This window comes from Lissotriton helveticus, chromosome 3_1, assembly GCF_964261635.1.
Source record: "Lissotriton helveticus chromosome 3_1, aLisHel1.1, whole genome shotgun sequence".
Lineage (NCBI taxonomy): Eukaryota > Metazoa > Chordata > Amphibia > Caudata > Salamandridae > Lissotriton > Lissotriton helveticus.
The window spans coordinates 1834313585-1834336392 of NC_136061.1; the positions used below are offsets into that span (position 1 = coordinate 1834313585).

General features: G+C 41.8%; 1 protein-coding gene across 2 annotated transcripts in view; it reads left to right on the plus strand.

Annotated features, from left to right (window-relative positions):
- Positions 1-22808, plus strand: part of LOC144823879 (mucin-5B-like) — a 737446-nt gene that overhangs the window by 365023 nt on the left and 349615 nt on the right. For both annotated transcript variants that reach the window (XM_078682767.1, XM_078682768.1), the window contains 2 exons: positions 12492-12623; positions 18251-18395. In XM_078682767.1, coding sequence (XP_078538893.1) covers positions 12492-12623; positions 18251-18395 — 277 coding nt within the window. The remainder of the gene's footprint in view (positions 1-12491; positions 12624-18250; positions 18396-22808) is intronic.

Below are 22808 nucleotides of genomic sequence, written 5' to 3' on the forward strand. Positions count from 1 at the left end.
GTTGTTCTTTCTGTCATGTCAAATTCTTTTACCTTCTCACTCTTTTTGCAAGCTTTGCAATTTATGCATAGATAAAAGCCCGTTACCGTATCTCTCTTCTTAGGAAATGACTCATTTTCTAGATGGTCTTTAGAAGAGGAGCCCTTCCTGTACGTCATTAGGGGTTTCTCAGAGAAAGTGGGCCCACTTTATTGTCAGCTTTCAAAAGCAATTCCAATTTCTTTGAAAGATTTGGAAGACCTCAGGGGACCAGGTAGTGTACTCTGTTATCATCCTAATGACCCCTTTGTCATCATGTGCTGTCTCTGCATTTCAGTTCTTGCAATAACAGATTCCCCCTTCCTAGGCGGTCTGCTTTCTCCTCTGCCCCTTTTAATATTCCTTCTGAGTGTCCCCAGACTCGAAACCTCTTGAAAGCATCTCTTTTGTATTTGACAAATTCACTTTCAGTTGAACAGTTTCGTTTAAGCCTTCAAGTTCTCCAAAGAACCACTAATTACACTCCTTGATTGCAGCTGTGTACATATAGCACGCTGTTTTCAGCCGTTGGCTTCCTGGATAATGTGGTTTGTAAGGTGTTATCTTGAATATAAACCAGTAGGTCCAGATATGCTACTTCTGTTTTGCTGATACATTCAGTACATTTTAGATTACAGTTGTCGCGGTTGAGGGCTGAAACATAGTTCTTTGCCTCTTCCTCTGACCCGTTCCAAATAATGAAAAGGTTGTCTATGTAACAAGCCCACAACACAAGCCTGTCCATCCAATGCTCGTTTTCTCATGCCCAGCCCACATGCTTCTCCCACCAGCCCACGAATACATTCGCGTAGCTGGTGGCGAAGCACGTGCCCATCCCAGTCTCCTGTTCTTGATGATACAACTCTCCTGCTAAAAGGAAAATGTTATTCCTAAGGCAAAAGGATATACGTTTTAACCACATCAGGTTATGTTCATAATACTTCACATTCCTCTTTTGTAAAAAGAATTTGACTGCCTCCAGTCCCTTTTCATGCTTTATGCTAGAATACATTAACTAGTCACATCTAGTGTTATTGTTATCATGTCTGGCTCCCACTCAATGTTCGCAATGATGCGCAAAAAGTCCTTCGTATTTTTAACGTAGGAGCTTAAGTCTTTCACCAGGGGATTTTAAAAAACAATCGATGTAAATCAAGGCATTCTCTAACAGACTGTTCACGGACATTGGTCATCCTGGTGGGTTTTTTGTGCACTTATACACCTATGGAAGGTGATAAAACGTGGGCAGTTCTGGAAGCTTACTGTAGATGAATTTGTAATCCGTATCCCCTTGTATTCCTTTAATTCTCCATTTCTCTAGTATTTCATGGAACTCTTGGATACTCATTTCATACATTGCTCTTGGAACTGTTGTGTAGTATTCTCTTACTGATAGCTATCTCCAGGCTACATTTTGATACATTTTCTTTTCTATTAGCAGCACGTTTCCACCTTTATCAGAAGGTTTTATTCCCAACTCCTCGTCCTTCTTCAATTCCATTATTGCTTTCCATTGTTTTTTTAGATGTTTTCTTCAGTGAGATTTGGTCCTTTGGCTTGCAATGTTTTGAGGTCATTGATGACTATAGTATGAAATGTATAGATTGCATCATATGCAGTCTGTGGAATAGTCAGTGATTTCATTTTTATATTGCTTGCTGCTCCTATTTGTGATACCAGTATTCCTTCAAAAAATACAACAGTATCCATTTCCTCTGGAATACTCTCCTCCATCTCCAATTCCGGTAGAGCTCTCAAAGTTTCCATATCCACTCCAGTTGTCATGGTTTCAGGGGTAGCGCCTACTATCTGTGTCCTCGATTTCCCAGGATGCAGGAGATGTAGTTTCCTTAACTTAAGTTTTCGTATAAATTTGTAAAGGTCAATGCGCACATTGGTGTAGTTAAATTGGGCTGTCGGGCAGAATGTGAGGCCTAACTCCAGAACTTTTTCTTCATCTGTCGTTAGTTCTCTTTTTGTTAAATTCACGATCGTCTTTTTTTGTATAACTTACGTGTGCCTCCATGCTTGCTCCGTGTCACCCTCTGTTCTGGTGAGTTTACCTTTTCCTTTGCCTCCCCTCCTTGTTTTTCATGTTATCTTTCTTTCTGTGGAGGGTGGGTACGTGCTGCTGGTTGCTGTTTGACCTGTCTTATTAACTTGTACTTCTGTAAAAATGTCAGTGCTGTTTGCTGTACCCTCCACTCTGTTGGATCCCCTTCCAATCCTTCTGTATGGGACTTACTGGAGGTAATAAGAGGGGTAGTGGGCCCCCAAGGATGTCCTTGGGGGCCAACTAGCCCTCCTGTTACCCCCAGAAATTCACACATATTTGGAATGCTAGGAGGTCTTTGGAGGCCACGCCCCCCCCTTTCTCCACCACTCAGCAAACGCACCTCCTGGCACACTACTGGTTAGGGGATGAAGTCCGCTTTACTCCTTAGGGACTTTGGGGAACAAGAATCCCCCCTGGTACCTCCTGTAAGTCCTATGCAGCAGACTTCCTGAGCACTGGTTGGAGGACCAGCTCCCTTTCTCTACCACTCTGTAAACTGGACTACTAAAGACGCATTGCATCGTAATCCGTCTTGCATTTGCAAGAGTTAGGGCTATTGGCGTTGTAAATGTAAAACATTTTTACAAATGTTTTATGGAGTGGATGGATGTATGTTGTGTGAAGTGGAATTATGTATTATGTTGTGCAGTGAAATTATGTGGATAGAAAGTTTCTGCATTTCTTCAGCTTTTTTCTGCTCCTTTCGTCTTTTTTGTCCACTTCACATGCCTCTTTCTGCACATCTCTTCTACTTTCTGTGCCTCTCTTGCTTCTTTCTGCACCTCCTGCTTCTTTCTTCTACACGTCTCTTGCCTCTTTCTGCACCTCTGTTGCCTCTTTCAGCACTTCTCTTGCATCTTTCTGCACCTTCTTCCCTTTTTCTATAACTTTCTTGCCTCTTTCGGTACCTCTCTTTCCTCTTTCTGCACTTCTCTTGCTTCTTTCTGCATCTCGCTTGCTTCTTTCTGTACTTCCTGGCTTCTTTCTGCACCCTTTTGCCTCCTTCCGCACCTCTCTTGCTTCATTCTGCAGTTCTCTTGATTTTTTCTGTATCTCTCTTGCTTCTTTCTGCACCCTTCTTCCTTCTTTCTGCACCCATCCTGCCTTTCTGCACCTCTGTTGTCTGTTTGTGCAATTCTGTTGCTTCTTTCTGTACTTCTCTTGCCTCTTTTTGCACTCCTTATGCCTCTATCTGCAATTTTGTTGCTTTTTTCTGTACTCCTCTTGCTTCTTTTTGTACCCCTCTTTTTGTTTCTGCACCCATTTTGCTTCCTTCCTCAGCTCTGTTGCTTCTTTCTACAGTCCTCTTGATTTTTTCTGTACCACTTTTGCTTCTTTCTGTACCGCTTTTGCTTCTTTCTGCACCCCCTTCCCTCTTTCTGCACCTCTGTTGCATGTTTGTGCATTTCTGTTGCTTCTTTCTGCACTTCTCTTGCCTCTTTCTGTACCCCTCTTACCTGTTTCTGTACATCTGTGTCCTCAGTCTGTATCCCTGTTGCCTCTTTCTGCACCACTCTTGCCTCCTTCTGCATCTTTCTTGCTTCTTTCTGCACTTCTCCTGCTTTTTTATACACCTCTTGTGTTGTTTCTGTGCCCCTCTTGCCTCTTCTTGTACCATTCTTCCTGTTTTCTGCACCTCTCTTGCCCGTTTCTGCAGTTCTCCTGCCTTTTTCTGTACCTATGTTGCTTCTTTCTGCACTTCTCATGCTACTTTCTGCACCTCTCTTGCTTCTTTCTGCACCCTTGTTGCCTCTTTCTGCACTCTCTTGCATGTTTATGGATCCCTGTTGCCTCTTTCTGCACCCTTCTTACCACTTTCTGTACCTCTCTTGCCTCTTTCTGTACCTCTCTTCTCCTTTCTGTACTTCTGTTGCTTCTTTCAGTACTAGGCATGCCTCTTTCTGCACCCCTCTCTGGCCTCTTTCCACACCTCTGTTGCTTCTTTCTGCACTTGTCTTGCCTCTTTCTGTATTTCTGTACCTTCTTTTTGCACTTCTCTTGCTTTTAACTGGACCTCTATTGCTTCTTTCTACACCTATTTAGCTTCTTTCTGCATCCCTATTGCCTCTTTCTGCACCCCTCCTGCCTATTTCTGTACCTATGTTGCTTCTTTCTGCACTTCTCTTGCTTCTTTCTACACCTCTCTTGCTTCTTTCTGTACCCTTGTTGCCTCTTTCTGCACTCATCTCTCTCTTTCTGCACCTTTCTTGCATCATTCTGCATCCCTCTTGCCTCTTTCTGCACCTCTGTTGCTTGTTTATGCACCCTTCTTCCCTTTTCCTGCACCTCTCTTGCCTCTTTTTGCACCTCTCTTCAGTCTTTCTCTACCCCTCTTGCCTTTTTCTGCACCTTTGTTGCTTCTTTCTGTACCCCTCTTGCCTCTTTCTGGACCCTTTTCCCTTTATCAGTACTTCTGATACTTTTTTCTGTACCTCTCATTTCTTTCTGCAACTCTCTTGTATCTTTCACCACTTCTCTTATTTCTGCACCTCTGTTGCTGTTTTCAGCACCTCTCTTTCCTCTTTTTGCACCTCTCGTACCTCATTCTGCACCCCTCTTGCTTCTTTCTTCACATTTGTTGTTTATTTCTGCACGTCTCTTGCTTGTTACTGCACATCTCTTGCTACTTTCTGCACCACTGTTGTCTCCTTCTGTACTTGTTTTCCCTCGTTCTGCACCTCTTGTGCTTTTTTCTGCATCCCCATTGGCTCTATGTGCACCTCAGTTAGTTCTTTATGGACTTCTCTCTTGCTCCTTTCCGCATCTCTATTACTATATTCTACACACATCTTGCCTCTTTCTGCACCCTTCTTGCCTTTTCCTGCACGTCTCTTGCCTCTTTCTGCATCCCCCTTCCCTCTTTCTGCACCCCTCTTGCCTCTTTTCGTACACTTCTTCCCTTTTTCTGTACCACTCTTGCCTCTTTCTGTAGTTCTCTTGCCTTTTTCTGCACATCTGTTGCTTCTTTCTGCACTTGTCTTGCCTCTTTCTACATGTCTGTTCCTTCATTATGCACTACCCTTTCCTCTTTCTGCACATCTGTTGCTTCTTTCTGCATGTCTCCTGCTTCTTTCTGCACTCGCCCAGCCTCTTTTTGTATCACACTTGCATCTTTATGTACCCCTCTTCCCTCTTACTGCACCTGTTATACCTCTGTCAGCATACCTGTTCCCTCTTTCTGCACCTCTTTTGCCTGATTCTGTAACTCTCTTGCCTCTTTCTGAGGTTCTCTTGCCTCCTTCTGCACCTCTGTTGCTTCTTTCTGCACCCTTCTTGCCTTTTCCTACACGTCTCTTGCCTCTTTCTGCATCTCCCTTCCCTCTTTCTGCACCCCTCTTGCCTCTTTCCGTATCCTTCTTCCCTTTTTCTGTACCTCTCTTGCCTCTTTCTGTAGTTCTCTTGCCTCTTTCTGCACATCTATTACTTCTTTCTGTACTTGTCTTGCCTCTTTCTACATGTCTGTTCCTACATTATGCACTTCCCTTTCCTCTTTCTGCTCACCTGTTGCTTCTTTCTGCACGTCTCTTGCTTCTTTCTGCACTCGCCCAGGCTCTTTTTGTATCCCACTTGCCTCTTTATGTACCCTCTTCCCTCTTACTGCACATCTTATGCCTCTGTCTGCATACCTGTTCACTCTTGCTGTACCTCTTTTGCCTGTTTCTGTAACTCTCTTACCTCTTTCTAAGGTTCTCTTGCCTCCTTCTGCACCTCTGTTGCTTCTTTCTGCACTTATCCTGCCTCTGCGTGTGCCGAAGCCATCCTGGCGCGGGCTGCTGTAATCAAAGCCTGTCTGCGGTCCGTATTGCTAATCAACCTGTCACCAACGTCGTTAATCCTCACATAAGGCACTTTATCAGGACTTAAATGATAAGAGTATTTAGAAGGGAAACCCTTAGGGTAATTACCTCCCTTCTCTGTTGCGGCAATAGCTGCCAAGATGTCATCATCAATCTGACTTTTGGAATGTGTACCCGCTGCCACTACATATGTTGCAACTGCTGTCTTCGCGGCCTCGTCCGTGAGACAGTTGCCAACAGTGTGAACTCCAACATGCTGATGACCCAAAGTATGAATTATAAAAACGAGTGGGAGTCGTTCTTTGAGCTCAGCCAATCGAACTCAGATCATTTTATGTTTTATTGTGCGACCCTTGGAGTCACGATAATCATTTTGAGTCCAAAAGGGTAAATTGTCATTGTAAGACTGAACACAGTAGTAAGAGTCACTCACAATAAGAGTAGTCACACTGGGATCGGCGTACTCCAATACAAGCATCATGGCAAGAAGTTCTGCCAACTGCGCGGTACAGTCCCCTAATGTCTGTGTATGCACGAAATCGGACTTGAACTCACCAGCCACCATAGTACCAACCACAATTGCGCAGGCCGAAGAATACGTGTGTTTTGAATCCGTAGCCGCATGCGCACTGCCATCAGTGTAAATGATACAACGGAAATCCTCAAGTGGGTGCATAGTCAGAGGAGCAGGATGAACAAATTCGTGCTGCAAGTACTCTTGAGTCTGTAGCGTGGAATCAAAAATGAAATTGACATCCCGGGATGTCAAGGATGTAGCCCACTGTATCCACCGAGGGTGCAAAACTTTGGAATTCGGTACACTGGCTTTCGTCACTGCCTTTAGGGCAGGATACGGAGTAACAACCAAAATGTGTTTTCCCTGCAACAGTGCTCGTTCCTTAAGAATCGCCATTTGCACTGCTGTCAAAAGTTTTTCCACAGTGGAAAACCGCAAGTCAGCCGAAGCGTACAGGTGGGACTTGTAAGCGATAGGGACTGTGTTCCCCTCATTAAAAGTGAGGTACGTGACACCCACCGCCCCGGCACGATTCTTATCACCAAGTTGGTGTGGTTATCACAAGTCAACAAGAATTTAGATTCAAGAAGGTCAGCCTGCAAAGATTGCAAGATGGCTGATTGTTCTGGCAGCCAGCACGAATTGGAAAAAGTAGGTTGTATCAACGCATAAATCGGCTTGATATGCTGGGCATATTCCGGAATGTACGACCGAAATTCAAACAAAAGTAGGTTGTATCAACGCATAAATCGGCTTGATACGCTGGGCATATTCCGGAATGTACGACCGAAATTCAAACAGTCCCATAAAGATTGTAGCTTTTTCAGTGTTGTCGGAGCTCGCAAAAGTGCGCATTTCTCCAGGAAGTGAGGAGCTAAACCTCGACCTTCATTGTTGAGCTCGTAGCCCAGGAACAACACTGTGTACTCTGCAATGTGTGATTTAGCAAAGTTAAATTTATAGCCTATGTCCGCAAAACGGCAAATTATGTGGTCAACAAGGCACAGATGGGGCCATATTTGTCGTCTGTGAGATACATGTCATCCACATACGAACATAACATGCATCTGCGTAGAGTCTCTCCAGAAGACAGACAATGCGGGCAGCAGAAACGCCTGGACTATTCTTATAGCCCACAACCAAACAAAATAATTGACACTATTTGCCACCACTGGTAAAAGTTGTCATTGGATATGTCAAGTGTGGTTTTAAACCTTTTACGCACAAGACTATCCACAAGAGCAGAACTGTGAGTATTCTGTACCGCGCACGTATGACAATATGAGTTTAAGTGGCGGTAATCCAATACCAAACGGTACGAGCCATCTGGCTTGGTCACAGTAAAAAGTGGGTTATTCATCGGGGACACAGACGTTTCAATTACACTTTGATACTCCAATTGTTCAAGGATTTCTGCGACGGAAGCTTTCGCTTCTCGTCGCATGGGGTATTGGGGTTGAGGCTGTGGATTCGATGCAGGGGAATCTCATGTTGACGGGAAACTTTGTCCCATCCACAGTGAGTATGGTACAACGCCGGCGCAAGCGCCTTAGCCCAATCTTCTGCAAACTGCAGAGCCTGCTCCTTCTGCACTGTGTGCCCGAAAGCGGGGAGGATTACCTCCTCCCCTTGCAGAGCAGCTAATACAAAGGGTGGGGGCGAGTCGACCCCCGCCAACAATATATCATAGGTAGTTGTTAGAATTTCCCCCAAAAAAGCTTTTTTGGTATGTTCTATGTCACCTTCAATTATTAGGACAATATCATAAAGTCTGTCACGGGGAGCCACTCTAGTGTCAGCTATCTCTACTACATTGAAGGTGTCAGTCGCTGTCACCTTCAGTAGTGGACGCAACACCTCTCGAATGATGGTAATCTCCGCTGCGCTGTCCAGCAGCTTCAGCGCCCATGTCAGATTATGAAGCTGCGTTCTCACTGTCTGTGGCTTATCTCGCTGTTACCACAGCAACTTTTTTCTTCTGAAACTGGGGCCTTTGACGCGGTGTCTCATCCTGCTTGCCTTTTCTGTCAGCCTTGCGAGGCTGCTCATGGCTCTGTTGGGCACCCTGACCTCTGCCGCCGCCTCCTCCACCGGTGGCTGTTACCGATGTTTCCTGCAAAGTGCCAGGAGAACGTTGTTCAGGAACCTGAAATCTATCAGATGACTTAATAGTACTGTGGTCACGCAACTCATATGTACGCTCAGCAGGGGCAGATGTAGGAGAAGCAGGACGGGACCCCTGTTTCTGTTGCTGTTTTCCCTGTTCTTTGTTCTTACTCCAATTTTGTTTCTGAACTTTTGGACGGTCATCTTTATCAGATGACTCTTGTTGAGTTTGCTGCGGTTTTTCTTTCTTAGCGAAAGGCTTAACACCCAAACTATTACGGCCAACGGTTTTATAAGCCTCCGTAATAATTTCCAGTAATTGATGGGGTTTGTCTGCGTTGATGACATCGTGCAAAGCATTAGAGACCTGGACACTCCCTGAATCCCCCTTGACATTCGCAAGGACGAGATTGCTTACCATGTGAAATGCTCCCACGAGTCGCATTCCCAACTCCACAGCCGCCTCTGGTCCGTGTTCATCCTGAACACGCTTGATCACAGAGGGTAGGAGTAGGACAGTCATTGACAGGGTGCCAAAGCACCTGGTATAGACTGCCGCAAAAATCACACCCCAAGTTGTACATTCATTTACGTCGGGCACTAAGTCTTTCTGCAAACTAATTGTGAGGATCCTGTGTTTCTCCACAGGAGTAGTATTCTGAAATACTGCTTCCAGTTGGTCAAATGTCTCGGCAAGCCAAAAAGGCATCTCATCCTTATCCTGGGGACGCTTGCCCATGACCACATTAACCATGACGGGACTACGCTTCATCCCGCCCCTGCCAACTGGATGCGCCACACCACCCGGGAGGTTGCAGGTAATGTAATGAACCAGATCCCTAATAACTGACACTGCAGAGGCATACAGGGGTCTTAGTTGCGGAGCTGTTAACGCACCCGCCTGAGGATGCGGGATGTAAGCAGCTAAAACAGGCCAAGTAGCGCCTGGGATTGACACCCTTGTCTGACCGCAGTTATAACGCGTGGGAGGGCGCCATTAAACCAAACGGCATGCTGCCAAGCAGAAATCGGACTTTCCACTGTCCTATATGGAGCATATGCTGCAGGAGCATCAGTAGGGGTGTAAGAGTGAAACACACCAGTACCAGCATCTACCGCGGGAAATGTAACCCATGAGTAAAACAACTCAAACGGATACACCGCATCAGCTGAGACTACAAAAACCACTGCCTGTCCCTCTAAAAAAACGAGGTATTCCTGCAAGTGATTCAACACAGCTAAACGGCTGTGTGCTGGGATATCGACCGCAGCCATATTGATACAGTAATAGAGAAGTACAATGCAATATATAAAAAAGGCACAACTGGGTAGTAACTCAAATAGAAAACCGTTTAAAAAATCAAGCTTGAACAGACCTATTTAACTATAGGTAGGTTTTATCCGTCACTACTGTCAACCGTAAACAATAGTGAGGGGGTCGTAGCCCGATATAGGCACTACTCAAGTGTTTCACAATAAGACCACGCTTGTTGGCGGCGCCATGTTGCAAGGATTTCTGCTCATACACAGAACTGTGCGTAGAGAACTAGGACATTAGTGAATTGTGGTGTACCAGAAACTCACATCAGTACCTACAAACCCCAACCAGCTAGCAATCCGTGTCACATTAGCTCTTCGCCCTATAGCAAAGTAACCAATGATTAGACAACCTAGAACATGCGACTTAGGACCATCTCAGGAATGGTGGGAAGTGAGAACACTGTTTTGTTACACTCCCGTATCAGTCCACAACAGGAGTAAATCAGAGACACGGTAAGGTTAAAATATTTATTTTAACGACGTGGTCTCATGCGCAGTATTTTAGTTAACATAAGCAGACATATGATTAAAAATAATATGGTCAGCATGGTTACAACTCCATAAAATACAAAAGGAGGAATCATATTACAATGATAGTGCAAACAGGTGATATAGCGCCTAGTTTAAACACCCTCCCTATATAGGAACTATGCATTATAAACTAAAGAAGGTCTCTTGAGCTTGTTTTGGGGGGTCCCATTACATTTCCACTCAGTAACTGTAAATTACATCTGTATCAGCAAGGTTCTCAGCATCCTTTGAATCTTCCAAGTGTGTGAAATTATGGCAAGTGTGCTATGATAAAGGCGCCAGAATCTTGCTTGGCCTGCATCTGCCAAAATGTTGTGTCTAGAATGTGTTACACGGACATGCCGATAAACAGGCTCATATGTTATGATAACCTTGATGGCTCAGCACTCACTGTGCAGACTAGGGGCACAATGTATGTCTAGAGATGTCGAAAAACAAACCTTTTCCCATGTGTAGACCTTTGTGAAGGCTAACCTGCAAAAACAGCTATGCAGTGTCGTGTGCAAAAGCAGCGAAAGGTAAAATGGCGTTTAAACTTCTAATAAGCCATGCTAACATAACATGCACGCAAAAGGAGGCCCTAAACCTTACTACAGCAGGCGTGTTAGGAGATGGCATAAGAATTCCCTCCCTAGTTACTATACGCTTGTCCTTCCTAAACAAATTCTTGAGCTTATTAATCAACTTAATTCTCCCGTTCTTGTAACTTATCTAATTCAATAGATAAAATCCAAAAACTCTTCCGCGTTTTCATGAATCCTGTTTACTAACACTCGTCCTATACCAGCGCGACTCTCACCAACAATCCAATCAGGTCTCACTAGGTATTCTGCAACCAATACCGGTACAGTACTTGCTTACTGATCAATCAGAGCTCACAACACACCCACTTGACTGACCAATGCCAATGTGACTCTTTATGACATTAGTGTTGCTCCTACCACTGACCCACCCTTTCCAATATGGACTTTTCACACGCCCGCTGTTTCGATCAATACCAGCGCAGCACTCTGTGACGTTCGTATGACTCCTGCTACTGAACCTCCCTTCACAAGGTAATACAACAATATTTTTCTAACTTTCCTTTATAAAGTTCTGTAAGTAACAACACAACAACAGCGCTACTCTATCTGTTCCGCTAAACCAAAGATTGTTTCTTCACTTGCTTCACCATTCATGAACCGGTGTAGTAACAATTTCCCTCATCAAGAGGTGGACCACACCAAGTTCTGTTTTGTCATTCCCAAAGGACGATGATCCGCCAGTTGGGTGGGCTGATGGGATTTATCTCAATGTAATAGGTTTTGTGGTGCTTATTACTCCTAATCTTTGCTTTTTCATTCTCAAAATTCATTTGTACTTGTTGACCGTTAGTCCCCTCTGGTGTTGTTGTGATTTGGGGATTAGGGACTACAGGGTCGGTGAATATATTTCTCCCTAGGACCCTCTTTTGAACAGATGTTTTTGTGTAAATGTGGTAATATCCTTAGTGCTTATTTTAAAGTTCCTCCTGCACAGACACTAACAATTAACATACATGATTCAAAATTGTTGTTGTTTGCGAGACAACTAGATGCTTTGGAAAATTCAAAGATTGGGACTCTATAACAATTACTGAAAAAGGAAAACATCCCAAAATGAATCGAATGTTCCAGGTTAATTAATTATTTGCTGAGCATTTAAAGTCTGCTGTTAGAGTTTTCTTGTTGCCACTGAAATGGCCCAAATTAACACAAAATATGCCCAGTTTAGCGTTGTGGATCGGGCTACACTGATGTCTAAATTATCATTCTAGCCTAGGCCACACTGCTGTCCAATTCAGTATTCTAGCTTGGGACAGCTATTGGGCCTCTGTCTTATCCCCTATTACTCATGTCATTATCCTGAGACCTTTGGTAATATAGGACCTTTCCTCCATTGAACATCATCATAGAATCAAATAGTGCACATATCAAATGAAGGGCATCACTTGACAGTAATACCAAGGGACTCACCTCAAAATTGTGTGGGGCCGAAAATGTTAGAGGTAAAACGTTGTACAGGAATTGCACATTAAATTACATGTATTTGAAGGAAAAGAGCTTTGACAGTATATTCACTGCTAATCTAACTAATGTTTCTGTATACCTATTTCTCCTTATGACAGCTCTGTTTTGTGATTACTACAACCAACAAGATGGACGGTGTGAGTGGCACTACAAGCCCTGTGGAGCCCCCTGCATGAAGACATGCCGCAACCCTAGTGGACAGTGCCTCTATGATATACCAGGCTTAGAAGGTAAGTAAGGTGCCTTTGTGAAGTTTTCTCAGTTTCTGTGCATTTTGATGCTTTGACATCTCTTTGCAACTATCTGTTTCCAGGTGTCACCCAGACAGCTGGAACTTAAGCATGATAACATTTCTATTAAAATATTCTCAATCTAGGCCTCCTCATCTATCTCAACCAAGACACCGAAACTCCCCACCAAAAATGTTTATATAGCAGGAGCTGTGAAGGAAAAACGATAAACAACATGTATGTTAGCACAGGGATCCTGGGGCATATTATCAAGGGGGTTTATCTCCGCTTTTTTGGCTTTAAAAGCCAAGAAAGCGGAGATAAAATTATCTCCCTATTACCAAGCTGTCGCTAACACCAGTTAGTGACAGCTAATAGGAGATAGCGACCATCTTGGGCCCCACTTTGCATGTCAGTGATATTTATCACTAATGACATGCAAAGTGGGCGTGCCAAGATGTTAGCGACTGGAAACAGTCACTAACATCGCTATCTCCTATTACCAACTTTTGGAGATATTCGCGCTAAGCGCGAATATCTCCAAAAGCTGACACCTGCCCTGAGCAGTTCTTCACCATGTTATCCAATGGGAGGTGGATAACATGGCTAAGAGCATTAGCTCGGTAATGCATGAATATCGCTGACTTTTCAGCGATATTCATGCATTGCGGCCGTTTTTTATCGCATTTGCGATAAACCTTGCTAATAGCAAGGTTTATCTGCGATAAAAATCGCCGATGTGCGGCGATAATTTTTGTCTCTAAACAAGTTAGAGACAAAAATTATCGCTAGTTGTTGGTAATATGCCCCCCTGTTCTTATCTTTGAGTGGAGTTCTCTTCTATGAAGCATTCTGCACAGCAGGTTTAGTATCCTGCTGTGAATATCACATGATCGTTCCAGGAATAGCATGTATGTCTGGGCTTGGCACCCCTTTGGATGCATGTTTCTGGGATTTTGTATGCATTTCAGAAAATCATAAATCTACACTTGTACTTAGTTGTAAATCTGGTAGTGCAGGCTTTAAACAGCTTTTGTGAATAAGGCCTGAGCAGCATCATGACAGAGCAATGAAAGCAAACAATTTATCTTTTAGTACGAGATGATGTTTTCTTCAATGTATATTGTCACGGTTACACAGTGGATGCAATGCCTATAATGAAGAACCAGACTGTGGGCAAAAGTTCTGAATTTTCTGCCCATGGCAATAACCCCCTCATTACGAGTGGCCTGTAAAAGTCCCTGTTATTTCCCTAATCTGAATTTACGCTTATCAGATGTCCATTTAATTATGCATGAGAGAAAATAGTGACGGTTCTGAATTTTGCAGCAAAAACATGTGGAATATGCTTGTTTTTCGCCAGTAGTCTACCAGAAGAATTATCTTGCTTGCTGCAGGTAAAATGTCTGAGGGAAATACATTGAGCAGCAGGTTCCCACTAAACTAGGGCCTGAGTGTCTTTCTGGATCAGTGCATGGCTGTCTCCACATGGCATATATGTGCTGGAACATTTTGCCTGCTCCCTCCTACAAAAGGCTTTCTCTTCATCTGATTAAGTGCTTGAAGACACTTTGTCAGTGGAAGGAAACGTTATAATCTCATGCATATTTTGATGAAAACAAGACAGGTTTGACATTATGTAGTAAGGTAATTCCATAACAACAGATTTGTTTCAGATCCTGAGCCACTGATGCCAGCTAACTGGCATGATTCTTTTGCCATCCAAAACTTCTATTGCTAGTAATAGAAACCCAATAGGATGGCACAACCAGGATGACCCCAGTGTGTGTAAGCCATCAGAATCCATATCAAACTCCCTAATGTCAGTTCTTAGTACGAGAATGATAAAAAGTGTACTTTCACACTTTGAAAACTCGAAGATCTGTTCATATATTTTTTTCTGGGGAACAGCGTTTACAACGGGCATGGCTTCACAACACGGTCGATACAACAACTGCGTTGTTACCAAGCGTGCCATCACATTGCAAGTCATATCATCGACTTGCTGTAGGGGGCGTGCAACACCAGAGAATGTGTTGGATTTTAAATCCAACATCTTCCCTGCTGTTGCACAAACTGGAGTAGGAATAGCAATTAATACTATTCCTAAGTCCAGCTTGCCCCCTACAGCAAGTCGTTGATACGATTTTAAATGTAATGGCACTCGTGGTAACAACGCGGTCATTGTAACGGCCGCGTTGTAAAGTCATGCGTTGTGAATGCAAGCACTGAAACGTCATACATTAATTTTTTCTATACATAAATGTTTCCAAAAAAAAAAAAAAAAATATTTATTGGAAGTACACTGAGAGCAAAGAATTCAAACTATGCAAACAAATAATTTGACCTGTTAAGATCATTTATGTTAAATATGTTTCTTGAGCGCAAACAATGCCTATAATGACTTTTAGTGCAAGGCAGGAGCTGCTGAGTATTAACGGTGTAGGCACATGTTAATTAAGAATGAGATATTTATTTTACTAAAGGAACAGATGAGGTGCAAACTTCAGTATCATGTCCTTGTTACCAGAACAAATTATTACTTGGGGGCCCATTATGATGTCGGGCGGATTGCCTCCGCCAGGCTGGCGGTAGCCGCCGCCGGCCTGGCGGAGTCAATCCGCCCGACACCTATGCCCGGATTCCCCCCCCGCCGTATTAGGATGGCAGGGGGGGAAAGACCGTCCGCCGCTTTACCGCTGCGGTCGCCTTGCGACCGAGGCGGTAATGGAATAATATTGTGGCGGTGTCCAATGGACACCGCCACCATATTACAATGGCCACATATAGGTGCCTTTCCGAGGTGGCAATGCCACCACGGAAAGGCAGGCGTTGTTTGCTGCGGCCCCCAGGTGATGCCGGTTTAGGGGGAGGACAGGGGGGTACCCCCCCACATTTGCATATGCAAAGTGGCAGGCACCGCGCGGTGCCTGTCGCTTTGCACATGCAAATGCGTTCACGAGTGTTTTGCATTGTGGCGGGCGGTGCAGAGTGCACCGCCCGCCACAATGCAAAACATGGAGGACGTGCCCGCCACAGTGGTGGGCACATCCTAATTCCCCCTACGGGACCCCCGCCCTTATGGCGGTTGGTCCCGTCCTCCGTTAGGGTGGCGGGCGGACAAAGTCCGTCCTCCATTCTAATGAGCCCCTTGGTCTTCATGGAGATTTAATTTAGTTGTGTAAATAAAGTTGGAAAAAATATCCTTTTTATCTTGTGTAATGTTACAATATTGTATGTTTACTCACCATCATGATGATCATTTGGAGATATCCTAGGGTATTATTGAGGGTTCCATGTTTAAATATCGAAAACAAAAATATAGTAAAAAAAAATATCGATGTAAAAATATCGATTACAAAAATATCGACTCTCTATACTTAAACAGGTAAGTACAATAATATCGACTCAAAAATATCGATGTAAAAAATATAGATCTAAAATATATCGACTTTAAAAATAACTTAAATTAAATAAATATATTATTATTATTAACAAATTAAATTAAATGTAATATATATTTTAAATAATTATAACAAATAAACTTAATTTAATAAATATAAACACAAAAAAGTATGCATATACATATATTTACTTAAATACATTTTATTAACTATTATCTTTATTTAATTTATAAACTTTATATACAAATAAAATAAACACATATATAAATTTTTTTAAATAAAATAAAATATCCTATATTTGATGAACACATTAAACTATTAAAAAAAAATAATACATACATTTAATAACAAAATAAAAACATTAGTTGTAAAAACATTGGATAGCGGGAGGGGAAAAATTACTATTCCCACTCCAGTGAGTGCAACAGTAGGGAAAGCGCTGTATAGCGTAGGGCTAAAAATTACTATTCCTACTCCAGTAAGTGCAACAGTAGAGAAAGCACTGGATAACGGAGGGGTAAAATTTACTATTCCCACTCCAGTGAGTGCAACAGTAGGGAAAGCGCTGGATAGCGGAGGGGTAAAAATTACTAATTCCACTCCACAGCGTGCAACGGTAGGGAAAGCGCTGGATAGCATAAGGGTAAAAATGACTATTCCCAATCCAGTGAGTGCAACAGTAGGGAAAGCGCGGGATCCCAAAACTATAAAAAACAAAACATTTTTATTACATTTAATTTCAAATTTTAACATCATTAATATATAAATGTAAATATATTATTAACAAAGATAATACAAAATAATTAATTACACATTATTTAGCACTATAATATCCACAACACACACCTAAAATTAATTACACAAGTCCATTTAATTTTTACTAATTAATGAAAATGAATGTATTCATAATTATTCATTAATCAATAAAGAATTAATTACTTACCAGCTTTCACACTATTTACACATATAAACACCACAACACACAGCTACAATTAATTATACAATTATAATTAATAATAACTAAATAATTAATAGTAATTAATTTTAAAATATGTAATAATTAATCAATAAAAAATTAATTACTTACCACCCTTCACACCATTTACACATATAAACACCACAACACACACCTAAGATTAATTCAACAATTAACATAATTAATTATTAATTGACTACTTGAAATTAATTAACAACTAATTATTAAACTATTATTACATTAACACATTAATTAATCAATTAATTTCATATGATTAAATTACTTTCCACCCTAGTCCCCTATAAACCCACAAACCGCTACGGAACTAATAACGCAAAATTAACCTTAAAATAAATGAATAAGTAGAAAAATTGTAAAACATATAATAAAATAACAAACAATTCTTTTTAAAAACACTAAAATACATAACATTATTATTAAATCAATATTTTTGTCAACTATATTTTTGTAAACGATATTTATTACAACTATATTTTTGTAATCGAAATTACTTACCTGTCAGTCGATATTTTTGTCAACTATATTTTTGTTGTCTATATTTCTTCCAAACGATATTTCTGCAGCGATAATAATGTCCCACGAGATTTTTCCGTCGATATTCCCGCTCTGCACCATTATTGAGATGATACTAAATAACCCAATGTTCTTGAGAATATTACTAATGGGTGGTACAAAATTACAACCTATGTGCTCTGTTTCCAAAAGACTATAAATGGGACCTCATGTCTTTTAACGTTCACAAGAAGCAGTGAAATTAAAACTGATTTCTCAATCCTCACACTGTAGGTGTACGTGGCATGGTGGATACTTATGTTATTAATGAAAACATTTATGAGTTATCTATATGATATGTAAAACAGATAGCAATCTTTGATCAAACTGAACATAAAATATTTTGTAGAAACAAGTTAATGTGCTGTAGGAATATTTTTGAAAGCATTTCAACGTATTCAAATCTGCTTATTCATAAAAATGTATAGGCAATACACTGCCCTTCATAGTATTACTTATTGTTTTACATTCACATAGTATATTTGATAATGCAAACCTCTCAGTCTGGACCAACCGAGTGTCTCTCACAGAGATTTCTTAGTTCTCAAAAACGTGTTTCCAGGGTGGATCATCCCACGAATTAGTCTTCAGTTCTCTGCAATGAAAGCAGCCACCTGAATCCAGTTGTTGTCTGATCATATTCACCTTTAATTATTTTTCCTATGTTCCTCCAGGCTGCTATCCTAACTGTCCCACAGACAGACCTTACCTTGAAGAGAACAGCATGGAGTGTATAGCACAGTGTGGTTGTTACGATGTTGATGGAAAGTATTACAATGTCGGAGATCTGCTGGACATATGCGAGAGCTGCCTCAACTGGTAAGATTTCAACAGACTCCTTCAGTTGACAGACACATGGTGGTTATTTAGATTTTACCAGATGTGTGACTGCCACCAAAAAGAATGTCTGTCCTATTAAGAGCTTGCTGCTATGCATACCATCTAAATAGCACAGATGGGACATTCACTTATTTCTAGCAGATTTGCCAATTGTACCAAGCTATGTTTGACCCCAAAGTATATCAAATTTGAAATGATCACTGCAAAACAATGAGGATATAAACAATTACTAGCTCCATTACTGATATATGAAAAAAATACAACATTTATCCGTCCTATTGGTCTGATATCCCACTCCATCACGAATGTTAACACCATCTGGAGTAAAGAGTCTGCTGTGCCTTGCGTGTGCTTTTAAATTTGACTTTCCTTGTAGCACTTAATGGGGGAGGTGCCTGGCTCCCTTTTAAATGTTCTAGTTTCTTTCCTTGTAGCACCTAAGTGCTGCAGTTGCCTGGCTCAGTTTTCGTCTTTTTGCCCACGTTCCACCTCAGAGGCGCGCAGCGGGCGTGTCGCTGGCACGCAAGGCAAGTCAGTCTGTGCCCGTCATGTCCAGCAGGGTCTAGGGGCCTCAAGCCATGCCAAATTTGACCATCCGATCTAGGATAACTCATTTGTCTGACTTACTCAGAAGTTTAGTGCCTACAATCGATACAGGGTGGATGGTGTGGGCCCGATTCACAAACGTAATCTGGGACAAAATCCAAACTTTACAACTTTCAGTATTCACAAAAGGCATTAGGAGTAGTAAAGTTAGGGTTCCTAACTTTACTACTCCTAATCTGAGACAAAATCCTAACATTACGATTTTCGGAATTCACAAAAGGCATTTAGGAGTAGTAAAGTTAGCATTCCTAACTTTACTACTCTTAAATGCCTTTTCTGAATACCGAAAGTCGTAAAGTTAGGAAAAAGTCAGGATTTTGTCTCAGTTTAGGAGTAAACAAAATTTTCAAACTTATCACTGAAAAACAACCCAACTCTCTTTTTTTTAACGAAACTTGGCTAAGTAAAACCTCAGCACCTGATATCTTAGATGCAATCCCAGTAGGTAACGATATTTCAAGGCAGGACCGCCTCTTAAAAAGAGGTGGACGGATAGCAATTGTTCACAAGTTGGCTATAAAATCAAAGACGGCAATATTGAGAATTGTGAAGCTATATCCTTTTCTCTTGCATTAGCAGGAAATGTCGCTCTCTTAGTATTTTTAATGTACCGGCCACCTGGCCCCGTTTCTCAATTCATCTCGAGTTTGGTGGAGAGTATTGTACTACCGACTCTACACCATAAAAATGTGCTAGTCCTAGGTGACTCGAACATGCAGTTTGATAAAGATTCTAACTTGGATGCTCTAAGCTCTTTGTAGAGAAATGGATACGGTGAACCAAACCCAAAGAGTGTTTACACCAACTCATCAACTAGGTCACATCTAAGACCCCATTTTTGCCAACTTACGTACCTTAAAATTATGGAACCATTAATAGTTCCCTGGTCTGACCATTTTAGGGTGCGCTCTACTGTGCAGCTGAATAGAACTACTTTAAATACCATAGCAAAACAAATGCCTAGAAGAAGGAAAGCAAATTTTTTCAATTCCAAAATATTTACAGAGTCCCTCCTATGTAATTCACCCTAGTTTTGGGACAATGTCACTAGCTCCCAGATTGAAAACTGGATATCGACAGCACTGGATGAAGCTGTGCCTTTGACATGGGGTAACAAGAATACCAGGGGGCAGAACTCTGTGCGCTGGTTTACTGTTGAACTCAATTTAGCCGAAAAAGCATGTAAGCACTTAGAGTGCATCTGGAGGAAAAACTATAGCCCAAGCAATAAATTCAACTAAGAAGCAGAACTTAACAAGTACAATGCTCTGATCAGGAGAACCAGATGCAGTTTTCATACCCATAAACTAGAAATGGCTAGTAATTCATCAAAATAACTTTTTTCGATCCTCAAATCTTTGTCATTCATGTACCACACTACGACGCCTGCTCCAGCTTTGATGGAGGATTGCAATAAGATTGACACCTTACCTCTAGAAGCTCGGACTTTACCTAAAAGTGTCAGAGCGCTTCAAAATAGAACCAAGTACGTTACAAGAGAAGAATAATTAATATTTACACGTTACAGAAACAAACGAGTAACAAAATCAGGTAAAATAAAACAATAAATGGCAGTCACACATAAAACACAAAAGGATAAAGATTGTAGAGACGTAGATTACAAATTTACAATAATGAAAGAACTTCCTTGCGGGACAAGAAAAGGGGCGATTTAGTTATGGAAGTGTCTTTCGAAAAGAAGAGATTTGAGGTCAGTTTTGAAGGTTCGGGTAGAGGTGGTGTTACAGAATAGTGGAGGGAGTGAGTTCCAGATTCTCACTGCATTGCCAGAGAAGGATTGAGCCATCAATCTTTCCCTTTTGAATATTGGGGGCTAAAGCAGTAACTTTTCCGCATTGCAAGATGGTCTAGAACATCCAGAGATTTTCAGTTTATTCGCCAGGTATCAAGGGGAGGAGGTGTGGAAGGCTTTGTGGGGATACAGGCAGTCTTGTAGATTGATCTAGCCCCGATGGGGATTCATCGAAGAGAAGACAAAAGGGGTGTGATGTGAGAACTTCTTTTGGCCCCAAAAATAAAATGAGCCGCTGAATGGACAACGGATTTAAGAGGGTAAAGGTGGGATTTGGGGAGGCCATCAAGGAGAGAAATTCAATAGCCCAATCCAGAGAGAACCAGAGATTGGACCAAGGTTTTTAGGTCTTGCTCCAGAAAGAAACGTCGAATCCCCCAGAGAAGGTGCATATGGTATTGTGCATTCTTTGCAATGGAGTTCACGTGGGAGGGTAGATTGAGACTTTTGTCAAGTATGACACCAAGGGATTTTGCCCTGTCGACAATGATAGGTTTGTTGCTGAATAAATTCAGCTGATCCATCCAAGATTGAACAGGAGGAGGAGAGAGTGAGCTAGAGAGGAGGATGCATTCAGTTTTGGAAGGATTCAGAATGAGTTGATGAGCTAACATCCAGTTTTGAAAAGATTTGAGAGTAGAGTTGAGTATTAAAATTTTGTGTGCGGAAGACACCTTAAGGTTGATTTGAGTTTCATCAGCATAGAGGATCCCAGATTTACTTAGGAGATTTCCCAGTGGTTCCAAATAGAGATTGAACAAAGTGGGTGAAAGGATAGAACCTTGAGGGATGCCTTGACCAACCGCTAATGCAGATGAAACACTGTTCCCTATTTTGTTCATTTGGCCAAGAGGAATGAGGCAAACCATTTAAGCACTGTGCCTTCCCACCCCATTCTCTGTTGAAGGGTGTTAAGGAGAGTGTTGTGATTAACAGTGTCAAAGAATGTAGAAAGGTCTAGAAGAATCAAAAGACAAGCCTCCCCTGAATCGGGTATATGCAGCGCATCATCGATCACTGCAGCAGGGCTGTTTCAGTGCTGCAGTTTTGAATGAAACCAGACTAGAAATTGTCAAGAAGATTATTATCCATACTATGTAGGGAAAGTTGTTTTGCTACACATCTTTCTGTGATTTTCACATGAAAAGGGAGGTTAGTGATGGGGCGGAAATTGTTTAGGTTGTTCGCATCAGAAGAGGGTTTTTTTAAAAAGTGGGGTAACCAGTCCTGTTTTAAGGGCAACAGGAAGGGAGCCTTGGCTGAGGAAGAGGTTAACCAGACTGGCCCAACAGAAAAGACTATGGATGTAGAAATCAATGGCAATGTCACTAGGGATGGGGTCAAAAGAATAGTTAGAGGGTTTTGTTTCGAGGATGCATTTGAGGAGGGCATCTTCAGAGATGATATCAAAGCTCTCCCACATAACTACGGATTTGGGCTCCTCTAGGGGGGTAGGATGAATGACCTCATCCACCAGTGATTTTACTTTTTCATCAAAGAATATAGCGAATTCTGCTGCTTTCTTTGGAGAATCGTCAGGCTTGATGGTTGGGGGAGAGCAGTTTGAATTTTTGATGAGGTCAAATAGTCGAAGAGAGTTCTGAAGTGTGATGCTTTTTCATTAAAATGTGTTTGTGGTATTTTGATATTGTTGAACATTGAATGGAAAGATTAGTGTTAGATGTAGATTGTCTCCATTGTTTCTCCAGGATTCTCAGGTTCTTCCTTTCTTCATAAAGGGATTTATTGAACCATGGCGCTGAAGGAATGGGTCTTTACCTTTTTCTTTGAAGTGGGGTGACATTATCAATTTTGACTGCAAAGACTGAGAGGCATTGGGAGGTAAGATTGTTGACATCCAAGTTAGGGTCTAATCTTGGAAGAGATAGCATACTAGAATCACAAAGTGCCAAGGTCAATGTTTGTAGTGTTACTGAACCAAGTAGTAGTCCTTTTAGGTTGGCCAAGAGTTA